At 45.9% G+C, this 17,206-nt stretch overlaps 5 protein-coding genes across 5 annotated transcripts; 4 read left to right on the top strand and 1 right to left on the bottom strand.

Moving 5' to 3' along the window:
• Nucleotides 1–233: 233 nt before the first annotated feature.
• JR316_0001920 (uncharacterized protein) lies at nt 234–1,235 on the top strand (the record flags this gene model as incomplete). Its single annotated transcript, XM_047887718.1, has 4 exons — nt 234–304; nt 363–698; nt 762–1,021; nt 1,081–1,235. 4 exons carry the CDS (start codon nt 234–236, stop codon nt 1,233–1,235), a joined length of 822 nt encoding a protein of 273 aa, XP_047752641.1.
• A 722-nt stretch (nt 1,236–1,957) lies between these two features.
• JR316_0001919 (uncharacterized protein) lies at nt 1,958–3,889 on the top strand (the record flags this gene model as incomplete). The annotated part of the gene is made up of 6 exons (XM_047887717.1): nt 1,958–1,990; nt 2,056–2,450; nt 2,507–2,533; nt 2,598–2,667; nt 2,899–3,414; nt 3,563–3,889. The coding sequence occupies 6 exons, from the start codon at nt 1,958–1,960 to the stop codon at nt 3,887–3,889; spliced, it is 1,368 nt and encodes a 455-aa protein (XP_047752640.1).
• Nucleotides 3,890–4,214: 325 nt separating this feature from the next.
• Nucleotides 4,215–5,111, bottom strand: JR316_0001918 (uncharacterized protein; the record flags this gene model as incomplete). Its single annotated transcript, XM_047887716.1, has 1 exon — nt 4,215–5,111. One exon carries the CDS (start codon nt 5,109–5,111, stop codon nt 4,215–4,217), a length of 897 nt encoding a protein of 298 aa, XP_047752639.1.
• Nucleotides 5,112–5,555: 444 nt separating this feature from the next.
• Nucleotides 5,556–7,341, top strand: JR316_0001917 (uncharacterized protein; the record flags this gene model as incomplete). The annotated part of the gene is made up of 4 exons (XM_047887715.1): nt 5,556–5,740; nt 5,765–5,938; nt 5,996–6,191; nt 6,304–7,341. The coding sequence occupies 4 exons, from the start codon at nt 5,556–5,558 to the stop codon at nt 7,339–7,341; spliced, it is 1,593 nt and encodes a 530-aa protein (XP_047752638.1).
• Nucleotides 7,342–8,886: 1,545 nt separating this feature from the next.
• Nucleotides 8,887–17,071, top strand: JR316_0001916 (uncharacterized protein; the record flags this gene model as incomplete). The annotated part of the gene is made up of 18 exons (XM_047887714.1): nt 8,887–9,264; nt 9,687–9,939; nt 9,994–12,539; nt 12,680–13,918; nt 13,968–14,039; nt 14,090–14,179; nt 14,248–14,553; nt 14,605–14,751; nt 14,810–14,932; nt 14,994–15,053; nt 15,582–15,852; nt 15,914–16,016; nt 16,072–16,129; nt 16,191–16,417; nt 16,476–16,570; nt 16,624–16,706; nt 16,773–16,850; nt 16,904–17,071. 18 exons carry the CDS (start codon nt 8,887–8,889, stop codon nt 17,069–17,071), a joined length of 6,297 nt encoding a protein of 2,098 aa, XP_047752637.1.
• Between the last annotated feature and the right edge of the window lie 135 nt (nt 17,072–17,206).

The raw sequence follows: 17,206 nt of genomic DNA, 5'->3' as shown, positions 1-17,206 counted from the left end.
ACAATGAGGCTGTGACAGCAAAGAATACTTTGTCTATGTGCGGCAGAGCAAGACCGTGGGGTGCTGCGATGTCCTGGAATAATGGCCGATATATTGAGAGGGACATCAACTCGTTGCACTGATATCATGATAAGTGAAGGGTATAAATTGCAGACAAAGATTTTTTGAGACTCACTGTGCAGTCCTTTTTAATCCCCTAATTCAAGAAGCTCTCGACCTCATTTACTTTCTGCATGATGTTACGAAAAACCTCTATATTTATGACAGTAGCAATCCTAGGAACTAGTGCTGTGTCTGCAGGAAGGTGTGCGCCGTTTGCAAGAATTGAGCTGATTAGATTTGAGACTGATGGCTTGCGATAGTGTCCTAGACTTTTTATCATCGTCTTGCAAGAATACCCTCCAGACATTATTGTCGTCTCCTTCGGCGGGGTGCTTGAACCTCGGCACTCTGACCCTAAACGCTCTCGCGGGCAACAAAACGATCCCAGAGGTTGCCAACTCCTGGTTGACGGGATTGTGCGCGTCGGGATCTTGCACTAACTCATCGCTTTCCGACGTTGTGTCCAATATAACGACTGGGTGCTCAGAAGACTTGAACAAGTACGGCGCGTCCAGCGCTGGATTCACTCCCGATGTCATTCAGGGCCTGGTATTGCAGTATTACCCGACTGTTCGACAGATTGCCTGTTTGAAAGAGTAAGTTTGGTGGCATGCGAGGTGCAGATTATGATGACTGACCACGGAATTGTCCTTCTTTAGTGACAATGCAAATGAACTATGCGTGCCAGAGTCACTGTTTGCACTCCAGTCGATCGTCGGTACTATCAATAAGGGAGACCTGGACTTGCCGACCTTGCTGGGCAAGGTGAAGACGCTCGCAGATTCAGATTACAAGAATATCGCATGCACGGGGTGCATCAAGCAAGCATATATCATTGCAGCAAAGGTGTTTCCAAACGCCAATCTCCTTAACCTGGCACAGACTCCTATCACAGACACATGCGGTGCATCGTTCGTGGGTAAGTCTAAAAAAGATAGCCAGATTGTATGAAAGTGCGTCTGACACTATCTGTCCTAGACGGACAAGATGTCCCTGGCATATCCGAGACAGCGCAGTCTGGAGAATTTGTGGCGACTAAACCAAATTCATCTGGCGCATTGTCGTTCAAGGGGACCGGGATGACTGGTCCAGTGTTCGCCGGCCTCTCAGCAGCGTTGGCTTTTCTGCTGTAACCATTAGCAACGGCTTCAGCGTTATACTACCATTTGTTGATGGAGATACGAACGGACAACTTACTTAAATTTTAACTAGAACACCAGGAGATGCCCATGCGCCATGTATGCACGTCAGATTGTTCTCGAGCTTTTGGGCGAAAATGAGGCACTGATCCGTAGGAGTCTGTACTGGCGATAATGAATAAGATACAAGACTGTAATGCAGATACAGATGCGTATTCCTGTGTACAAGGAAGGGCCATCAAACAGTGAAGCAAGTCGAAGTTATAACCAAGTTGTGGGCTCAACACTGCTCAACAAGACGGCAAAACTCGGCAAACAATGGGCATTTTTAGAATGTCTCACGGTGGGCAAGCGCTTGGACGGAATTCACACCTGTTGTCACTTAGAATAATTTCACTTCAGATTTGGACTCAATCAAAGTCTACGCAGTTGTGTGTCCTGATGCACGCCATTCACTTTGGGAAACGATTGTTTGTCGATGCGCCGAAGTCATCTTGTGTGACCTTAGCACCCAAAAGTTGAAACTAATCATGTGTTGTGACAGAACGCGTCATGAGTGAAAATTCAACCACAAGGTTACAACTTCGACACGTTCCCAGTTTTACCTGGACGCGCAACTTACCAGTCTAGGTCAAACTTGGAAGAGAGAAGATATGGAACCACAACCTCAAGGTGCTGACTTACGTGGAACCACAACCTCAAGGTGCTGACTTAATATGGAACCACAACCTCAAGGTGCTGACTTACGGGTCTGTCTCGCTTTCTTTTGTGAACGTCACGGTTTTCATTGGTTTTCCATATCTCTTAATTTCAGGACGAGCTTTGGAAGGCCACTAATGAGGCTAACACGGCTTTTGAAGGCAATTTTTATCATGCCTCTACTCTGGCTAACGCTTTAAACCCTTGCATGTCTATTTCTGGACTTGGACTTGTTGGTTTACCCTTAACCAACCGTGATGCCGGAGCCATTATCGCTAATTGCTCTGCACCAGCATTATCAGGGAAAGGAAAGCGCAATGTCGCTCCTCAAGCTGTACGAGATACATGGGAAATTGATTCGCGTCTGGTATCCTTCGGTAACACTGGTTGGAAAAATTACGTTGACAACACGCTGTCTCGAGAGGTCTGCAAGTCCTTAGGCGTAAAGATAGGAGCTCATCCTCCTAAGATGGAACTACAAAAATTGTTGTTATTTGACAGTGGATCCACGTATGTCTATCGACAAGTTTCGTTGAAATGCTGCTGAAAACCCATCAAATCAACAGGACGGCATGTTTTACGCCCGGTCAGGAGTAAGGGTTCATTTTCATCTCCACCAAAGCTGATTGGTTAATTTGTTTTTTTTTTTCTTGCTAGTACCCAAAGAGTAATCGGGGCGTTTGCATCTGCAACCATTCTCCTCCCTTCTTTCCACAGTGGAGGAGAGGTTGTTTTCTCCCATATGACCATCACCAAATCCGTTGATCTTTCTCGAGACTCCCTGCAATCCACTACCCTTGTTGCCTGGTACACTGACGTCAAGCATGCAATCAAACCATTGACTTCTGGATATCGCTTGGCCCTCTCTTACAGCCTCATACATGATCAATCTTCTGGATTACCGTATCCCATCCTACCTTCAATGTCACCGATGATGCTTCTTTGCCAAGTTATTTAGAACTGGAAAGACAAGAAATATCAGGAAGGCTCAGACAACGATATGATGGCCTGCATTCTTCACCATCAATACGACATGGAAACCCTTAAGCGGGGCATGGATTCACTCCGTGGAGTGGATCGCAGTAAAGCTACTCAAATTCTCCCTGTTGCAGAGGAAATGGGTTTTAAGCTGATTCTGGCGAAGTTGAATCACACAAAATCCGGCACGGCTGAACGTATTTATGGTGGTTGTGACTACTATCGAAGGAAGCGGCAGCGGCAGCGGTTTTATGATTTTGATTTTTACGGCTATGAAGACAAAGACGAAGACGACGAGGACGAGGACGGAGATGATGATGTGACAATGGGTGCAGTATCCGGCACCACCACTAGGCTCACTGAAGTCGTCAGCTTAGATGGTGTGCCTTTGCTTTCCATTGGAACTGTCAATCTCGGCGATGATTTTGTTATTCCAAAGAAATCATTTGAGAATATAGCACCTGATGAGAACAACTATGATAGTTCGGCAGAAACTGTGAGCGTCTTTTGATTTGATTTATCTGCAAATACCAATTTTTCTTTCAGATGGAATATTGTAAGTTCTCGATATCTTTAAAATGTGCGCCGACATTGGCTCAATCATTTTAGACTATCGGCGTACCGTCCTTGTTTTTATTAAACAGGACAAAGTGGAAAGTGTGCTGTATAAGGCAGGAGGTCCATCTTATGGACTGCGCAAGTTAATGGAATCACCATCTATCACACCGACCATAGAAGATCTCCGCTGGGTTGATATTTTAGTCAATGATCAGCGACCTTTTAGTAAACAGCAAACCATACTGCTGCTCAAACGGGCGTTCAAGTGGAAAGATCTCAAAATATTGGAGAAAATTGTGCAACATAAACCTTGTGCTCTTGAAGTCGTAGGTGCTGATTTTCTGCACCAAATTTGGGATACTTTCTCTTTCAAAAATGTATGCACTATGTATGTATATTCGCGCCACTCTTGATGCCTGCTGTTAGGAATCGACTTAAGTCAAGAGAGAAGAATGCCCAAAGACCAAGTTGATATCGAAGCTGGGATCTGACTACTGACCCCAGGACCCTATATATACATGGAGACCGGAGTAACTACTTCCCGGACCAGAGTACTCAACATATGACAACTATCAATAGATGAAACAGGAGAACGATAGACGTGGGACCGAACACAAAGATAGAACAAGGCATGACAGCGTGGGACCGTAACAGATAACGATAACAGATAGGGGTGGCACCAATACGTACCCTGACATCACCTCCCCTCTAAAGGTCGGTGTCCCAACGACCTGGTCTTCACCGTGGACGGTTTGCACCAAAGACACGAGGCGGTCCACCGCCACGACGCGCGGTCTGAATTCCCTCCCTAGGCTGAACAGGCCCGGGGCGAGAGTAACCGTCAGAGTGTTGCTGCGGAGCCCTGAGAGCGTCCACCTCCATAGGCAAACCAGGGGCGAGCGACGAGGATGGGCTGGAGCGAGTGTCAACAGCCGTAGGAGTGGGCGAGTGCGGAGAAGCCGTCCCGGAACGGGGTGTCCGCGTAGTTGGGGTAGAGCTCGAGGTTGGAGTAGGAGAAGGAGGTTCAACGACGAGGGTAGGAGGGGCAGCAGTGGGCGCAGGAGGCTGTTTAGGCTTCTTGGACCTAGGGTTGCGGATGCGACGACGGGCAATCCGCTTGCCGATAGCAGAGAGAGCATCACCGACTTCACGAGCGGTGCCCCTGATAGTGACGGCACGCAAACCGGAGGTGACGACGGGGGAGACCGAGATCTTTGCATGCGAGATGTCGTGGATTTGGCGTAAGCCAGTTCCCGCGCGCCCTATGACGTGGCCAGCCTGTTCGTCCGCAATAGACAGGGTAGCGACGATCTTCTTGAGGGCGGCTTTGGTAGTAGTGGAGCGGATGGATTGGGAGTGCGGGGGCCCTGTAGTAGGGGTAGAGGTAGGTGCAGCCGGGCGTTCCTTCCTAGAGGTGCGTCGAGCGCGAGGTGCGCGAGCAGAGGGAGTGGGAGCGGCAGGCGGTTTGGGTAGAGAGGCCGTGAGGCGTTCGAGTTTAGACTCGATGGCAGACAGTCGGTCGTCAACCTTTTTATCGGCGTCGAACCGGACTTGCTGCGCCCTAAAGAGGAGGGCGAAACGGTCCTCAAGGGACATTGTCATGAACCCATCGTAAGGCGAAGGAGGGTCGGCCATAGAGTATAGTAGGTGGGGGCAAGGTAGAGTAGAGTAGACGAGCGCTGCAGTGGATAGAGTACCAGGGCAACGTTGGGTAGCTTCGATATGCTGTTAGGAATCGACTTAAGTCAAGAGAGAAGAATGCCCAAAGACCAAGTTGATATCGAAGCTGGGATCTGACTACTGACCCCAGGACCCTATATATACATGGAGACCGGAGTAACTACTTCCCGGACCAGAGTACTCGACATATGACAACTATCAATAGATGAAACAGGAGAACGATAGACGTGGGACCGAACACAAAGATAGAACAAGGCATGACAGCGTGGGACCGTAACAGATAACGATAACGGATAGGGGTGGCACCAATACGTACCCTGACACCTGCAGACATTCCAATCATTTAGTTTTCACAGATACCAGGCAGTCTTGGCCAGTTCCACGATGCTATCTCAACAGATGGCCTTCATCTCCTCTTTACCTCTCAAGGCAAAAACCGCACCCCAGAAAAAAGCCGTCAATGCATGGTGTAAACAGGCCTGCACTAAGATTCTTTCTTCCTATACATCTGCGGAATGTATTCCGTATGCGTTCCAGAAGTTGAACGAGTTGTCTGCTGTCTCACCGACAACAGACGGTCGACTGTGGATCATGCTTATTATTTGAAGTGGCGGTGAAACTCTCACCAAGGAACAAGTGACAAAGGTGTTTGAATACGCCATCAAATGGAGAGATCTGGAAATTTGGAAATCTATGGCACAATCCCCGTCATGCACACTTGCCAATGGGACCTTGCTTGCCGATGCATGCGCTACCTTTTCATTTGAGAATGTACGAGCAATGTATGTTACAAACGACCTATCCATTTTCTATTATCTCATTGATATCCCTGTCTGCAGTTACGAAACCCTGATTTCCCAGTCAACCTCATTGGAAGATTGGATAAATTTCATCTACTTGGTACCTCCAAAAGCAATTCTTGAGGATCAACATACCGTGCATACATGGTCCGCAAACCAGTCAAACCAAGTCTTGTCATCCTATATATCTCTAAAGGTTGAAGAGGCACCAACTTTTGTCAGCGTTATACACACGGTTGGTGTGAGTTTATTCAAAGAATTGTGAGTTATGAGCCAATCTCTATCCGATCTATTACTGAGTATTGAATTCTTGTTAAGAATGATGCCAAACATAGTAAATAGGAAAGATAACTATGCCTTTTGTATTGCCCTTGCCCGGGTTTTACACTTACAACGGCAAGCTCTTGTTGCTCGGGAAACACAGCGCGCTTCCTCAAATAACGCCGATTCGGGCCCAATCTGCTTCTGCGATAGTTCAGCGTCTTATCAATGAATGTCTGCAGGCAGCTGCAGAACAATGGAACACTGGCCCAACTGTCAATTACCCTGGTCACTATTTCTCAATTTATATGCCCAATCCGCGTCTGCTCAGCCACGTCGACCGAATTCTCGATATCGTCGAAACTGCGATTCAGGTCTCTGGCCTGGATGTATGTACACCTCTCTTTGAACAAACCTTTAAAGGCGAACACTCTATGGCCAGCAAATTTGACGATCTTTACTTACCTTTGCTACCTCGGCTTCGGACACTTCTAGAAAAGAAAGGACAAGATTTGAGTTGGCCACCCTTCTCTCGCTTCATGCGTCTCCTTATCGCTATATACTTAGCCAAAATACTTAGACAAAAAAGCAACTTCCCAAATGTTAACCTAAGGAAGCTGGGCTGTGGTTGTTTAGAGTGTAAGAAATTGGATGATTTCTTCTCTGAGCCACTGCAAAGCATCGAATTTCAACTCGCTCAACCACGTCGCACTCACCTCAAACATCAACTTGCACACGCCAGCGATCTGTGTACACTTCAAACCATCAAAACGAGAGTCCCACATACCCTACGAGTCACTAAACTTCCCTCAGTGATCGAACCTTCAAAATGGGCCCACAAACAAAAGAAAGCAAGGGAATTCTTAGCATCCATTGGTCCTGACCATATTATCTCCAAGATTATGGGTGGCCAATATCCTGAAGTCGACCTCGCCCTTAAAGGTGTCAAATTGTTTTGCTTAGCTGCGACATCTAGTGCAAATAACAGAATTCAGCATGGTGCGTCAAAGGTCCCAGCAGCTGCCGGAGTTCAGCTGTCTTCGAACCAAAACGTTTCTGGAAAATCATCTATCTCGGTTCCTTTGACACAACCTGTTGCTGGACAGAAAAGAAAATTACCGTAGCGTTTCGCTCAAAGGTGAATCGTTTGTATTGGAAATCTAATTTTGCGATATTAGCCCGAGCTTCTCTACTACCTTGGTTCACACTTTTACTGTTAATTGACTGTTAACACTAGTGCTAATACTAATAGTACCTATCCATAGCATGTCGCAGTGATTTCAAATCTATCTACACAATATAAATAATACTATTCGTTTTCTTGAAAAACCATACAGTTTGTGTGCAATATCTTCTATCCATGGGGTTTCTGACCCGAACTGTGATCTCGCTTCAGTTATTGGAACTACTACTCTCAATCCACCCAACTACTGTGCGCATGGTGCCCAAATGTGACTGGTCCCGTGTGACTTACACGTTATGTGACACTACGCGTCAAAAAAATGGAAACTTGATGTTGACCCTTCCGGTGACGACCCCTCAGGCTCTTGGATCTGATAAGCATCCAATATGCAAACTGTTACGAACTTGCGCTGGGGGCAAAATGCGGCGCGGTAAAAATTTCACCGTTCCCGACACGGTTGCGCCACGGTTGACTCAAGGGTTGCCCAAGGTCAACTTTCAGTGCAGGCATGCGCTATTTTTTCGTTTGAAAGCGTGCAAAAAACGTAATTTGCCTTCAATCAGGTCTTTGAAATATCTTCAAACTAACAAGAACTCTGCAGATATGAAACACTGCTGAATAGTTCCGATTCGCTCATTTCGCGTCTCAACTTCGTATATGCAGTGTCTTCCAAAGCTTATCCATCTCAAAAAGGCACAGTAGATGTATGGGTCAACAAAAATTTCAGGGAGATCTTGTCGTCATATACTTCTGCAAATGAGCAAGATGTTCCATCTATTATTCATGCCATTCTTTGGTAGGTTTGGATGTGGTTGCAAAACAGTGAGATGCTTCCTCTTTCCGCCCATAAACCTTCTAAATATCAGTGGTGTGGATAGGGCTATCCCAAATTTACTGTGTCTGAAGGACAATTATTCATTCTGGATTGCCCTTGTTAAGGCTTTGTACAACGGCGAACAAACTGGGAGGCTTTTGCAAACACACAGTCAAGTTCTAATGTTCCCGTACGCAGTCACAGTATGGCTCTGGTGTCCTATGACAGAGCGGTGGGCCGCATCTTTGAGATTATCGAAAATTCCTTCTTGATATCGGACATGGATGCATGTAAATCTCACTTTCTTGACACATTCAGAAGCCAGAGCACAACTGCCATCAAGTTTCGGTTTCTATATTGCCCTCTGATACCACGTCTTCAAAATCTTTCAACGAAGAAAGGTAAAAAATTATGCGACTCACCATTTTCCGATTTTGTCCAGCTACTCATTGGGTTGTATCTGCGTGACGTCCTTGGGGCAAACCTTCAGGTAGCAGCCACTGTATACCTCAGGAAAATTGGCTGCGGTTGTTCTGACTGTCTAGAACTGGACATATTTTTGCTCGACCCAAGTCAAATTATGCAACCTTCCGCGTCGCGCAAGGACAGCGTACGCATTTAGAGCGCCAGCTCTCCACTGCCCACGATCTATGTACCTATCAGACTATCAAGATGGGCAGTCCATACAGTCTGTATGTTACTAAACATCCTGCTGTAGTCGAAGCTGTGTCATGGGCCACCAGGCTACACGACGCCAAAACATTTTTGGCATCCATTTGTCCCAACCCTGTTCTATCCCAGATCATGGGTGACCGTTACCCTGAAATAAAACTTGCCCTGGATGGGGTACAACAGTTTGGTTCTTCAGTGACGGGGAGCTATAATCGCACAGCTACAACAACGGAGACCCGACCGTTATTCTCAAGCGATACAGGACCTGCAATCCCTCGTAATACAGCAATTGTCCACCGGCATATTAAGTTCTCAAGGTCAAGTAATTGGACAAAAGCGAAAACACCTGTGAAGATGCTCCAAACGTTCTATCTCAATGTGCACGATCTTTTACCATTAACGAAGACGGCAATTAAATTGGACTCATCTTATTCAATGGCAATAATTATTGTAACGATTTATATAATGCTTTTGAAAGATCACTGTGTCAGATGTTTCCGAACCTAATCTACTGCACTACGGTCATACTACTTAACTTCAACTAAATACAATATAATGGAAGTAAAATTTTGAATTAGGGTTTCGTCTGTTTCGCGTTGGAAATTGTGTTGGTTCTTCATTGGTTCTTCAATGCCAGTTCAAAGTTGTGGCAGAAGTTGTACTACATGTGGCTGTGCCTGGAAGTTGGAACATCGTGGTATCACGTGTTGCCATATTTGGCTGCATGTGGTCCTCGAGGGAGTATGGCACGTCAATAGTGTTCATGCCTTCCAGTTCACGCTTACGTTGGTGATACCTAGACCGATACTATCCGGATCGATACCATGGATTCGTCTCTATCTACTTCATCAAGAAAATCTTATGATTTACCAAAACCGGAGACTGGTCTGGCAGAATGGACGAACAAGATAAAGGCTCTCCAGAAGGAAGTCGATGCAGACGAAGAAGCTGAACAAAGGAGACTAGAGGAAGAGATCGCTGCCGCGAGACAAGCACGCCTCAGAAGGAGTCGTGGCAACAGTGCTTCGAGTCGCGTCAACACCCCCGATATACGTATGTCATTTCTTTTTTTCACCCCTATCATTTGTAGGGCTCATGTTTCTACAGCCACGGATAACGATACCTCAGTAAATGATCCGCTGAGATCTACGGCAGAGAGAGTAAATAATCAAGAAACAGCTCTGCGTAAACTCATGGGTCGAAACGAAGTTTACAATCCGGACAAACTTCCAGCTTCCAACCGTTCAATTACGGGAAAGTCGGAACCAGTATCATTGGCAGCTTTCATTGGTGGGACGGCAACTGGACCCAAACTCAACCGTCATGCACCTCAGCAAGACGCCCACGATCCCACTCAATTTATTCAGCCTGATTTGAGTGCTCCCCACCCAGTTTTTGGGCGTGGTGGAATTGCCATGCCGGGTATGATTTCTAAGGGCATAAAAATATCAGCTTCCGATGTTGGCTCCGAAAACTCAGAACGTTATCGTCCCTCGACCCTCTCTTCCAAGAGGTCTACGTCTTCTCTTACTGGCGTACAGTTGGATAAAGCAGAGAGTGGGACCAAGAAAGAATTTGCCGATGTCCCTCAACGCTCACTTACTACTGGTCCTAAATTCGCAGCCTCACTGTCAGCGCAGAAACAGGTTGGAAAAGATGAATTGTTTCAAGGGAAATCAAACGAAATACCACGAAATCACTATACCTTGGGTGCTAGTCCAAGGCCATTATCTTCTGCAAAATCGGCATCTTATCTCACTAGAACCGAAGAACCCATTGCACAAGATGCAATTTCAAAGTCTGCAAGGCCAGCAGATACTTTCGGGTCCAGCCAAAGCTCGTTGAGTTCTCCTTCAAAGCCGGCGGCGTCATCATTTGTGTCGAGTACGGCGCGAACCAGGGCAGCGTCACCTACCAAATCTACTGATCCTTGGTTGCCCGCCAGCAATATTTCCTTTGAGTCAAAAGTTTCTGCTCCGTCCACTTGGTCTACTCCCATGAAAGAAGATTCTGAACCTCGTGGAGCATCTGCCTTACCAATTAAATCTTCTGACCCGTATAACCTCATTGGAAAGCAGAATGATATTGGATCTCCCCCCAAACCTATTTCATCCTCCTCGACTTCCTCGTCGTATATACCGAAGAAGGAAACTACTTTCGTTCGAAATGTCTCTCCGTCAAAATCTGTTGACACTTTGCGAAGCAACACTTCAACACCCTCCAAACCTTTGCCATCCTATTTAGGACAAAATGCCTCTAAACTTGGTCTCTCTAGCGGAGGAAAAGTTGTATCACCCTCTGGAGACACTCCGTTACGCCGCTTAATGGAAACCAACAATGTATACAACCCAGATAAATTAGTTGCACTAGACACGCCGCGGAAATCTGTCGCAGAACGCGCTCAAGCAGTATCTCTTGCAGCTTTTATGGGTGGAAATGGTGCTGGAATTCGTCTCAATAAACATGCCCCTCAACAAGATGCTCACGATCCAACTCAATTTGTACAGTATGACACCAGCGCACCCCATCCAATCTTTGGGAAAGGAGGTATTGCTATGCCTGGAATGACCAACCGTAACATTCCCAAATCATCAGACACTCCAGGCAGCGAAAGCTCTGAGCGCTATCGTCCTTCAACTACGAGGCCTACATGGCCTCCGGTCTCGTCGTCAGGAGCTGGCAAGGCAGAAGAGCGACCAATCTCTCCTCAGAAGACAGGGAACCGAGAAAGGACCACAAGTGCGCCTAGTGCTCAGGTACCAAACACGTTCTCGTCTTCGAGCGAGTGGTCATCCTCTAACAAAATGACTAGTAGACAATCCCCTACTAAGGAGGTTCTCTCTACTCCTGCCAGAGACCGTACGATATCTGGCCCATCTTACATCAATAACCGCAAATCTTCTATTCCTGCATCTCCGTCTTATTCGTCTTCTGCGTCTTCTGCATCTTTATCGCGGCATATTGAACCTATACCCAAGTCCTCTCCTTTGTCACCTTTTATCTCCACTACATTGAATGCCTCTCCAGCGTTTCAAAAGCCCCCCGTTCAAAAGGATCTGACTCCAAGTATCAGTAGGCTGCAAGGTCGCGGGTTTGTCCAAAATATGGTCAAAGCCAATTCTCAACAAGAAGCCTTGCCGACACCTTCCCCGTCTGCCGAAAAAGTGCGGCCACTGAGTGCGAGTGGACGAAAAGGTTCTGTACTTGATCGCTGGCAACCGAACATTCAGTCAAGTTCTCCTACCAAACCATCTTTTCCTCCATATCCAAGCTCAAACAGGAAATCAACAACTTACGAATCCAATGAAAATATTCATGATACACCACAAGCCACAAAGCCTCCTATAGCCCATACGATCAAGCCAGTGGCTTCTTTACCGTTTTTGCCAAAGGCGAACACTACGACCTCTGTTCCTTTGGCTCAGGAGCCTGCTGAGGCATCTGACTTATACCCCCGATCTCGCACGCCTGGGCTGGGCTCCGCGACTACCATGGTTCTCATTAAACCTACTAAATCTTCAAGCGACTTAACACAGTTACCGCATGTAGATGAACTGGGAGTAAAGCGCAATTCTTGGCGAAATCCTGTGCCCGATAGCGATCAAAATGCATCTGCTGAGGCCTTAACTTCGTCGAAGAAGCCTTTGATCCATGTGCGTTAATCCTGGTGATACCTACGTCGGCATATACTCACATCCATGTCTTGTCTTATCTTTTGTAATTTCATTCAAAATCTATCTTTTGCACCTATTATCTATCTGTTATTCTTAACTTTTGCATCGTTGTGTGACAGCCGACAAAAGGTAGAGCTAGGAAACCTCGGAAGTACGGAGAGCCTCGTAATGAGCCTACTGATGAGCCTGCCGTCAGCAATTTTATACAAGAGACAAAAGGGCACGATGACCATGAAATAACTGAACAGAAGCAGACTCGGCCATATCATGACAATAGTAGTCTCTTACAGGAACAACGGGACCGTTCATCTCATTCAAACAAAGGTGTCAGCCTGCATAACGAGCAATCACGAAACTACGACCTATTCATAACACCAATTTCGAACGTTGAAAAAAACCATCACGTTGACAATGGACCCGCAGAAAGGCAATTAGTATTGGAGCTTAGCTCTCCCAAAGCGCCGGAATTTTCTATTCCCTCAAAATCTTTTGTTCCATCTTCTCCCTCATCTCCTGCAAAACATACCCGAATTCCAAGTACCGGCAGTCGTGCAACCGTTATGGAAGTAGCTCAGGCTCTTCTTGACCACCCTACCCTGAACCCGATGCCCAGCAATGTTGAATTTGATTCGAGCCTCTCTAAGCCCATTTTGGAACTGGAACAGATGGTGACGGAAGTTCCAAAGCCTCGAAATCTATCACAAATTCAAGCAGAGAAACGTAAATCTAGCTATGAGAAATATTCTGCCATTGTCTTGCCTTCGTTGAAAGAAGAGGCTACTCCTGCCCCATCTCCCGCTGGAACTCTCACCCGTGCCCAAGTGAAAATTGATCATGAGCCAGACGTTGAATTTGTCGCCGTCCCCGAGGTGAAAATCGACCGCGAAGATGTCAAATGTGTTACTGTGCCCGATGTGAGTCCTCTGGATATGCGGTCAACATCACCAACACCTAAATCACCAACACTTCTCACCCCCTACGGTAAGTACAACGTTTTAGATATCATCGACCTTTCTGACGTCTTCATGCATGGGCCAGAACATGATGAAATACCATTGCCTCGCATTGATTTTGCCAAGTTTACAAAACCTGCAACTCGAACCCCTGCCTTGAAGCCAGATGAACAAAAAGTATCCCTGGAAATTCTGGCCCTAACGGGAGCGACGGCGACTGCACTGACAAGATCGTTGGACATTTTTTATGAAACTGAGATACTTGTCATTATTCATCGCACTAAGTCGAAGTCGAGTGGCCTGGCATCGACATCTGTTTGGTGTTGGTTAGGGAGGAAAAGTATCCTCGGGGATAGGGAAGAAAAAAAGCTCCAAGAATTGGCAACACGATACGGAACGACTGCGGTATCTCAACTAATTTTCTTGCAAAACACCTTACTAACGTTTGCTTCAGAAAATTATTCAACAATTGGCTGAACCTCCTGAGTTCATAGAAATCTTGGGAGGACAACTAGCCGTTCGCCAGGTTCGTGTTGTTGCAAGTTATCTTGCTTTTCTCTAATTTCGTATTCTTAGGGTACCCGGACTCATTGGACCTCTGACAATACAACTATGCACCTCGTGAGATCTTGCGGAGGGAATATAGTGATTGATGAGCATGATTTGGTAAGTTTCATCAATTTGTTCTTTCTTTACTGTCCTGCCATCCAGATTCAATATTTGATCTTCTTCAGAACGTCCACAATCTTTGCTCTGCCTTCAGCTATTGCTTTACTCTTCTGGGCTCTATCTATGTATGGCACGGACGTGGTTCGACTCAACCGGAACGAGATGCGGCGCTGAAATACGTCGAAACGTTTTCAAAGGACCTTGTGCTCCCGATTGTGCTACTGGAAGGAGAAGATGATAATGATGAAATGTTCTGGATGATCCTCGGGGACAATGACTTCGCCAAAGCTGATTACTGGCAGTGGCGAACCACCTCCGCTATCATTGACCCCTCTGTGTGGAGACTTGACACTAATGGAAAGGGCTGCCCAGTAAACACTTCTTTACTGCTCTCAACTCCGCGAGCTGACCTTTCCTGATAGTTGATTGCTGTACCGTTCATTTCGATGGAACAGGAACTTCAGAAATCGATCTACATTGTCAACTGTATATGGGAGTTTTACCTTGTGGTTGGCAAAGAAGCTCGAAGTGATAGAAGGTCCATAAAATTCGCTTTGGACCTTGTGATGGTAAAAATGCTTTGTCTGTCCGATTCTGTCATATTCTGACTATGTGTCGAACTTGAAGAAGTTGTCAATGGAAGCAGCATCTTCCAGACCATATGTTCCTACGGTCCACGTGCTCGTTTTACCGTCACAGATACCTCTTGACCTGCGGTTGGGCATTCGTGACTTGGACGAAGCCTGGATGGTGTGTATTTTTGTCTTGCCTTCTACCAGGCAGATTGGCTAAACAACTTGTTTGCGTTCAGAACGATGGCGAAATACCTGATCACATGAACGTGATACATTCATCCAAGGCGGCCTACCATGTGCGTTACAGTTTTACCTGTCTGATATGCGTAGCACTAATGTCAAACGATGGTTTTAGCTTTCTACGCATTCATGGGAAGAGGTGGCACTGAAAGGCCACACCATGCTGCCACTTGGGCTAATCCTTGACATTTGAAGGCTGGTACTGTAATCTTTGCATGAGTAACTAATGTACTATTCTTATGTGATAAAGTATATATGGTAAGTTTTCAGTACATTCCTTATAAACGTTTCTGTTCTGACGTCAAACAGATGGTTTCCTCTCCTTTCATTTCAATAAGTAATAGTCATGAGTTAGTTTCGTCTAATATGCAATCTTGGGGGCTGGTGGACCAATTTACAACTATGACGGTTCGCGACTTCTCGGTCTTGAAACCGTATATTTAGGGCCTAACTCTGTGTATTTTGGACAGACAGAACGACACAGGTCGGACCGTCACGTCCCAAAAAGAAGAGTCTGCCTACCACTTGTCCTGCCACAGACAAAACCACAACAACCCCTTCCCACCTGATATATATATTACTAGATTCTTAACCCTCTTGAGAAACAAACCTCTATGCGATCTCTGTTAGCCACATACATCACTGTTGCTTGTTCGTTAGTTTTCGATGTCGTCCTAGGCGCACTCATCCCAGCACACTACCAAAACGTGGCTAGGAGAAAAGAATCGCCAAGGGGCTGTTTTCCTGCCCTCGATTTCAAAATGCCAAAGCATACCCCTCACGATTTAAAAGGCTGGTGGTGCGATGCGGCCACCGAATATGCTTTTGTTGGTTTTAGCTATGAAGTCACAGCATGTGAGTATGATTCTCCGTGCTCTTATATTGTTCTTGAACATGCAATCAAATTTCATCCAAGGTCAAAGTGCCGAACAGTTGAAAAAAGAGTTTAAGGATATCAGACACCATTTTAATTCGCGCTATGTTCGACTGTATGGAGCCTGCGATCGCGAAGGTTTCTAGTAAGTTTTTCATGGACAGCCAGCTTTGGAATCTAGTTTGATACAATTCATATAGTGACGATATCGTTGATGCTGCTTGGGAGAATGGCCTTGGTGTACATGCATTGATATGGGTGGGTCAAACAATGATCTGAAGATTTGCGTCACTAGTGTTTACTCTCTTTTAATGATGAGTTTGGCTTCAACGGTGATGACATTTGGATGGGCAGGAGAGATGTCCTTCTTGCCAACCTTCACAGCAATCCTAGGGCCAAATACGTTACGAGGGTTCTACAGTTTGGGTCGGAGCCTCTCTACGACAATGTTCTTCCACATGACCAGCTGGCCGAGCAAGTCCAGTTGGCTAAAGCCAATCTATCCAGTCTCTCAATTCCTGTGACTGTGTCAGAACTGGCCTATGGGTGAGTGTGTGGTGTCATAAATTTATAAAAGTTGTTTTCATCAGATTGTACCTTACAGATATCAAGAGCGTGGTGGTGCGCAGGACGTGTTGGACGCCATTGACTCTATCAATATACATATGCTTCCGTTCTTCCAACAAACAGCATCAACTGGTATATAATCTATCGTCATCAACGATCCATATCCTAAACCGTATCTTGTATAGCCAATGAATCATGGCCTCTTGTCCTTAACGACATGGATTGGTTCATAACACATGGAAATGGGAAGAAGATGTATTTTGATGAGGTTACATTCGCTGTCTGTTAACCGAAGACTGCATTTCTGACGACTTGCTTCTTTTGCTCTACCTAGAACGGCTGGCCGTCCGTAACTTCTCCCAGTGTTCAACCAAACAGTCCACTAGCTGTGGCTGATGTTGAGAATGAACAGGTTAGTAAAATCTTCTACCTTATTCAATGTCATTCCCTGAATTATAAACATAGCAATATTATATCCTTCTTGATAACCATTGTGAAGACTTGAAAGAGGTGGTGGGCGGAGGTGTGGGTTGGTTTGCCCACATCTACAGCGATAACCAAGAGCCAGGCTATGGCATATACGACTCCGACGGCAACCTGAAGTTCCCTTTCCATCCCAGGACGTCCTGCTAATCATTATTATATCCCGGATTATATGTATTGTCATGAAAGGAAATGAAACAGATATGATATGTGTACACTATGAAAACACTACGGAAAAACATTAGTTAAAATAAAAAAGCAGCACATTTAAACGTGTAGGTGTGT

The sequence above is a fragment of the Psilocybe cubensis genome, chromosome 2 (genome assembly GCF_017499595.1).
Source record: "Psilocybe cubensis strain MGC-MH-2018 chromosome 2, whole genome shotgun sequence".
In the NCBI taxonomy this organism is placed as follows: Eukaryota; Fungi; Basidiomycota; class Agaricomycetes; order Agaricales; family Agrocybaceae; genus Psilocybe; species Psilocybe cubensis.
The sequence above is the reverse complement of the archived record's forward strand: the minus strand, read 5'-3'. Positions and strand labels throughout refer to the sequence as shown.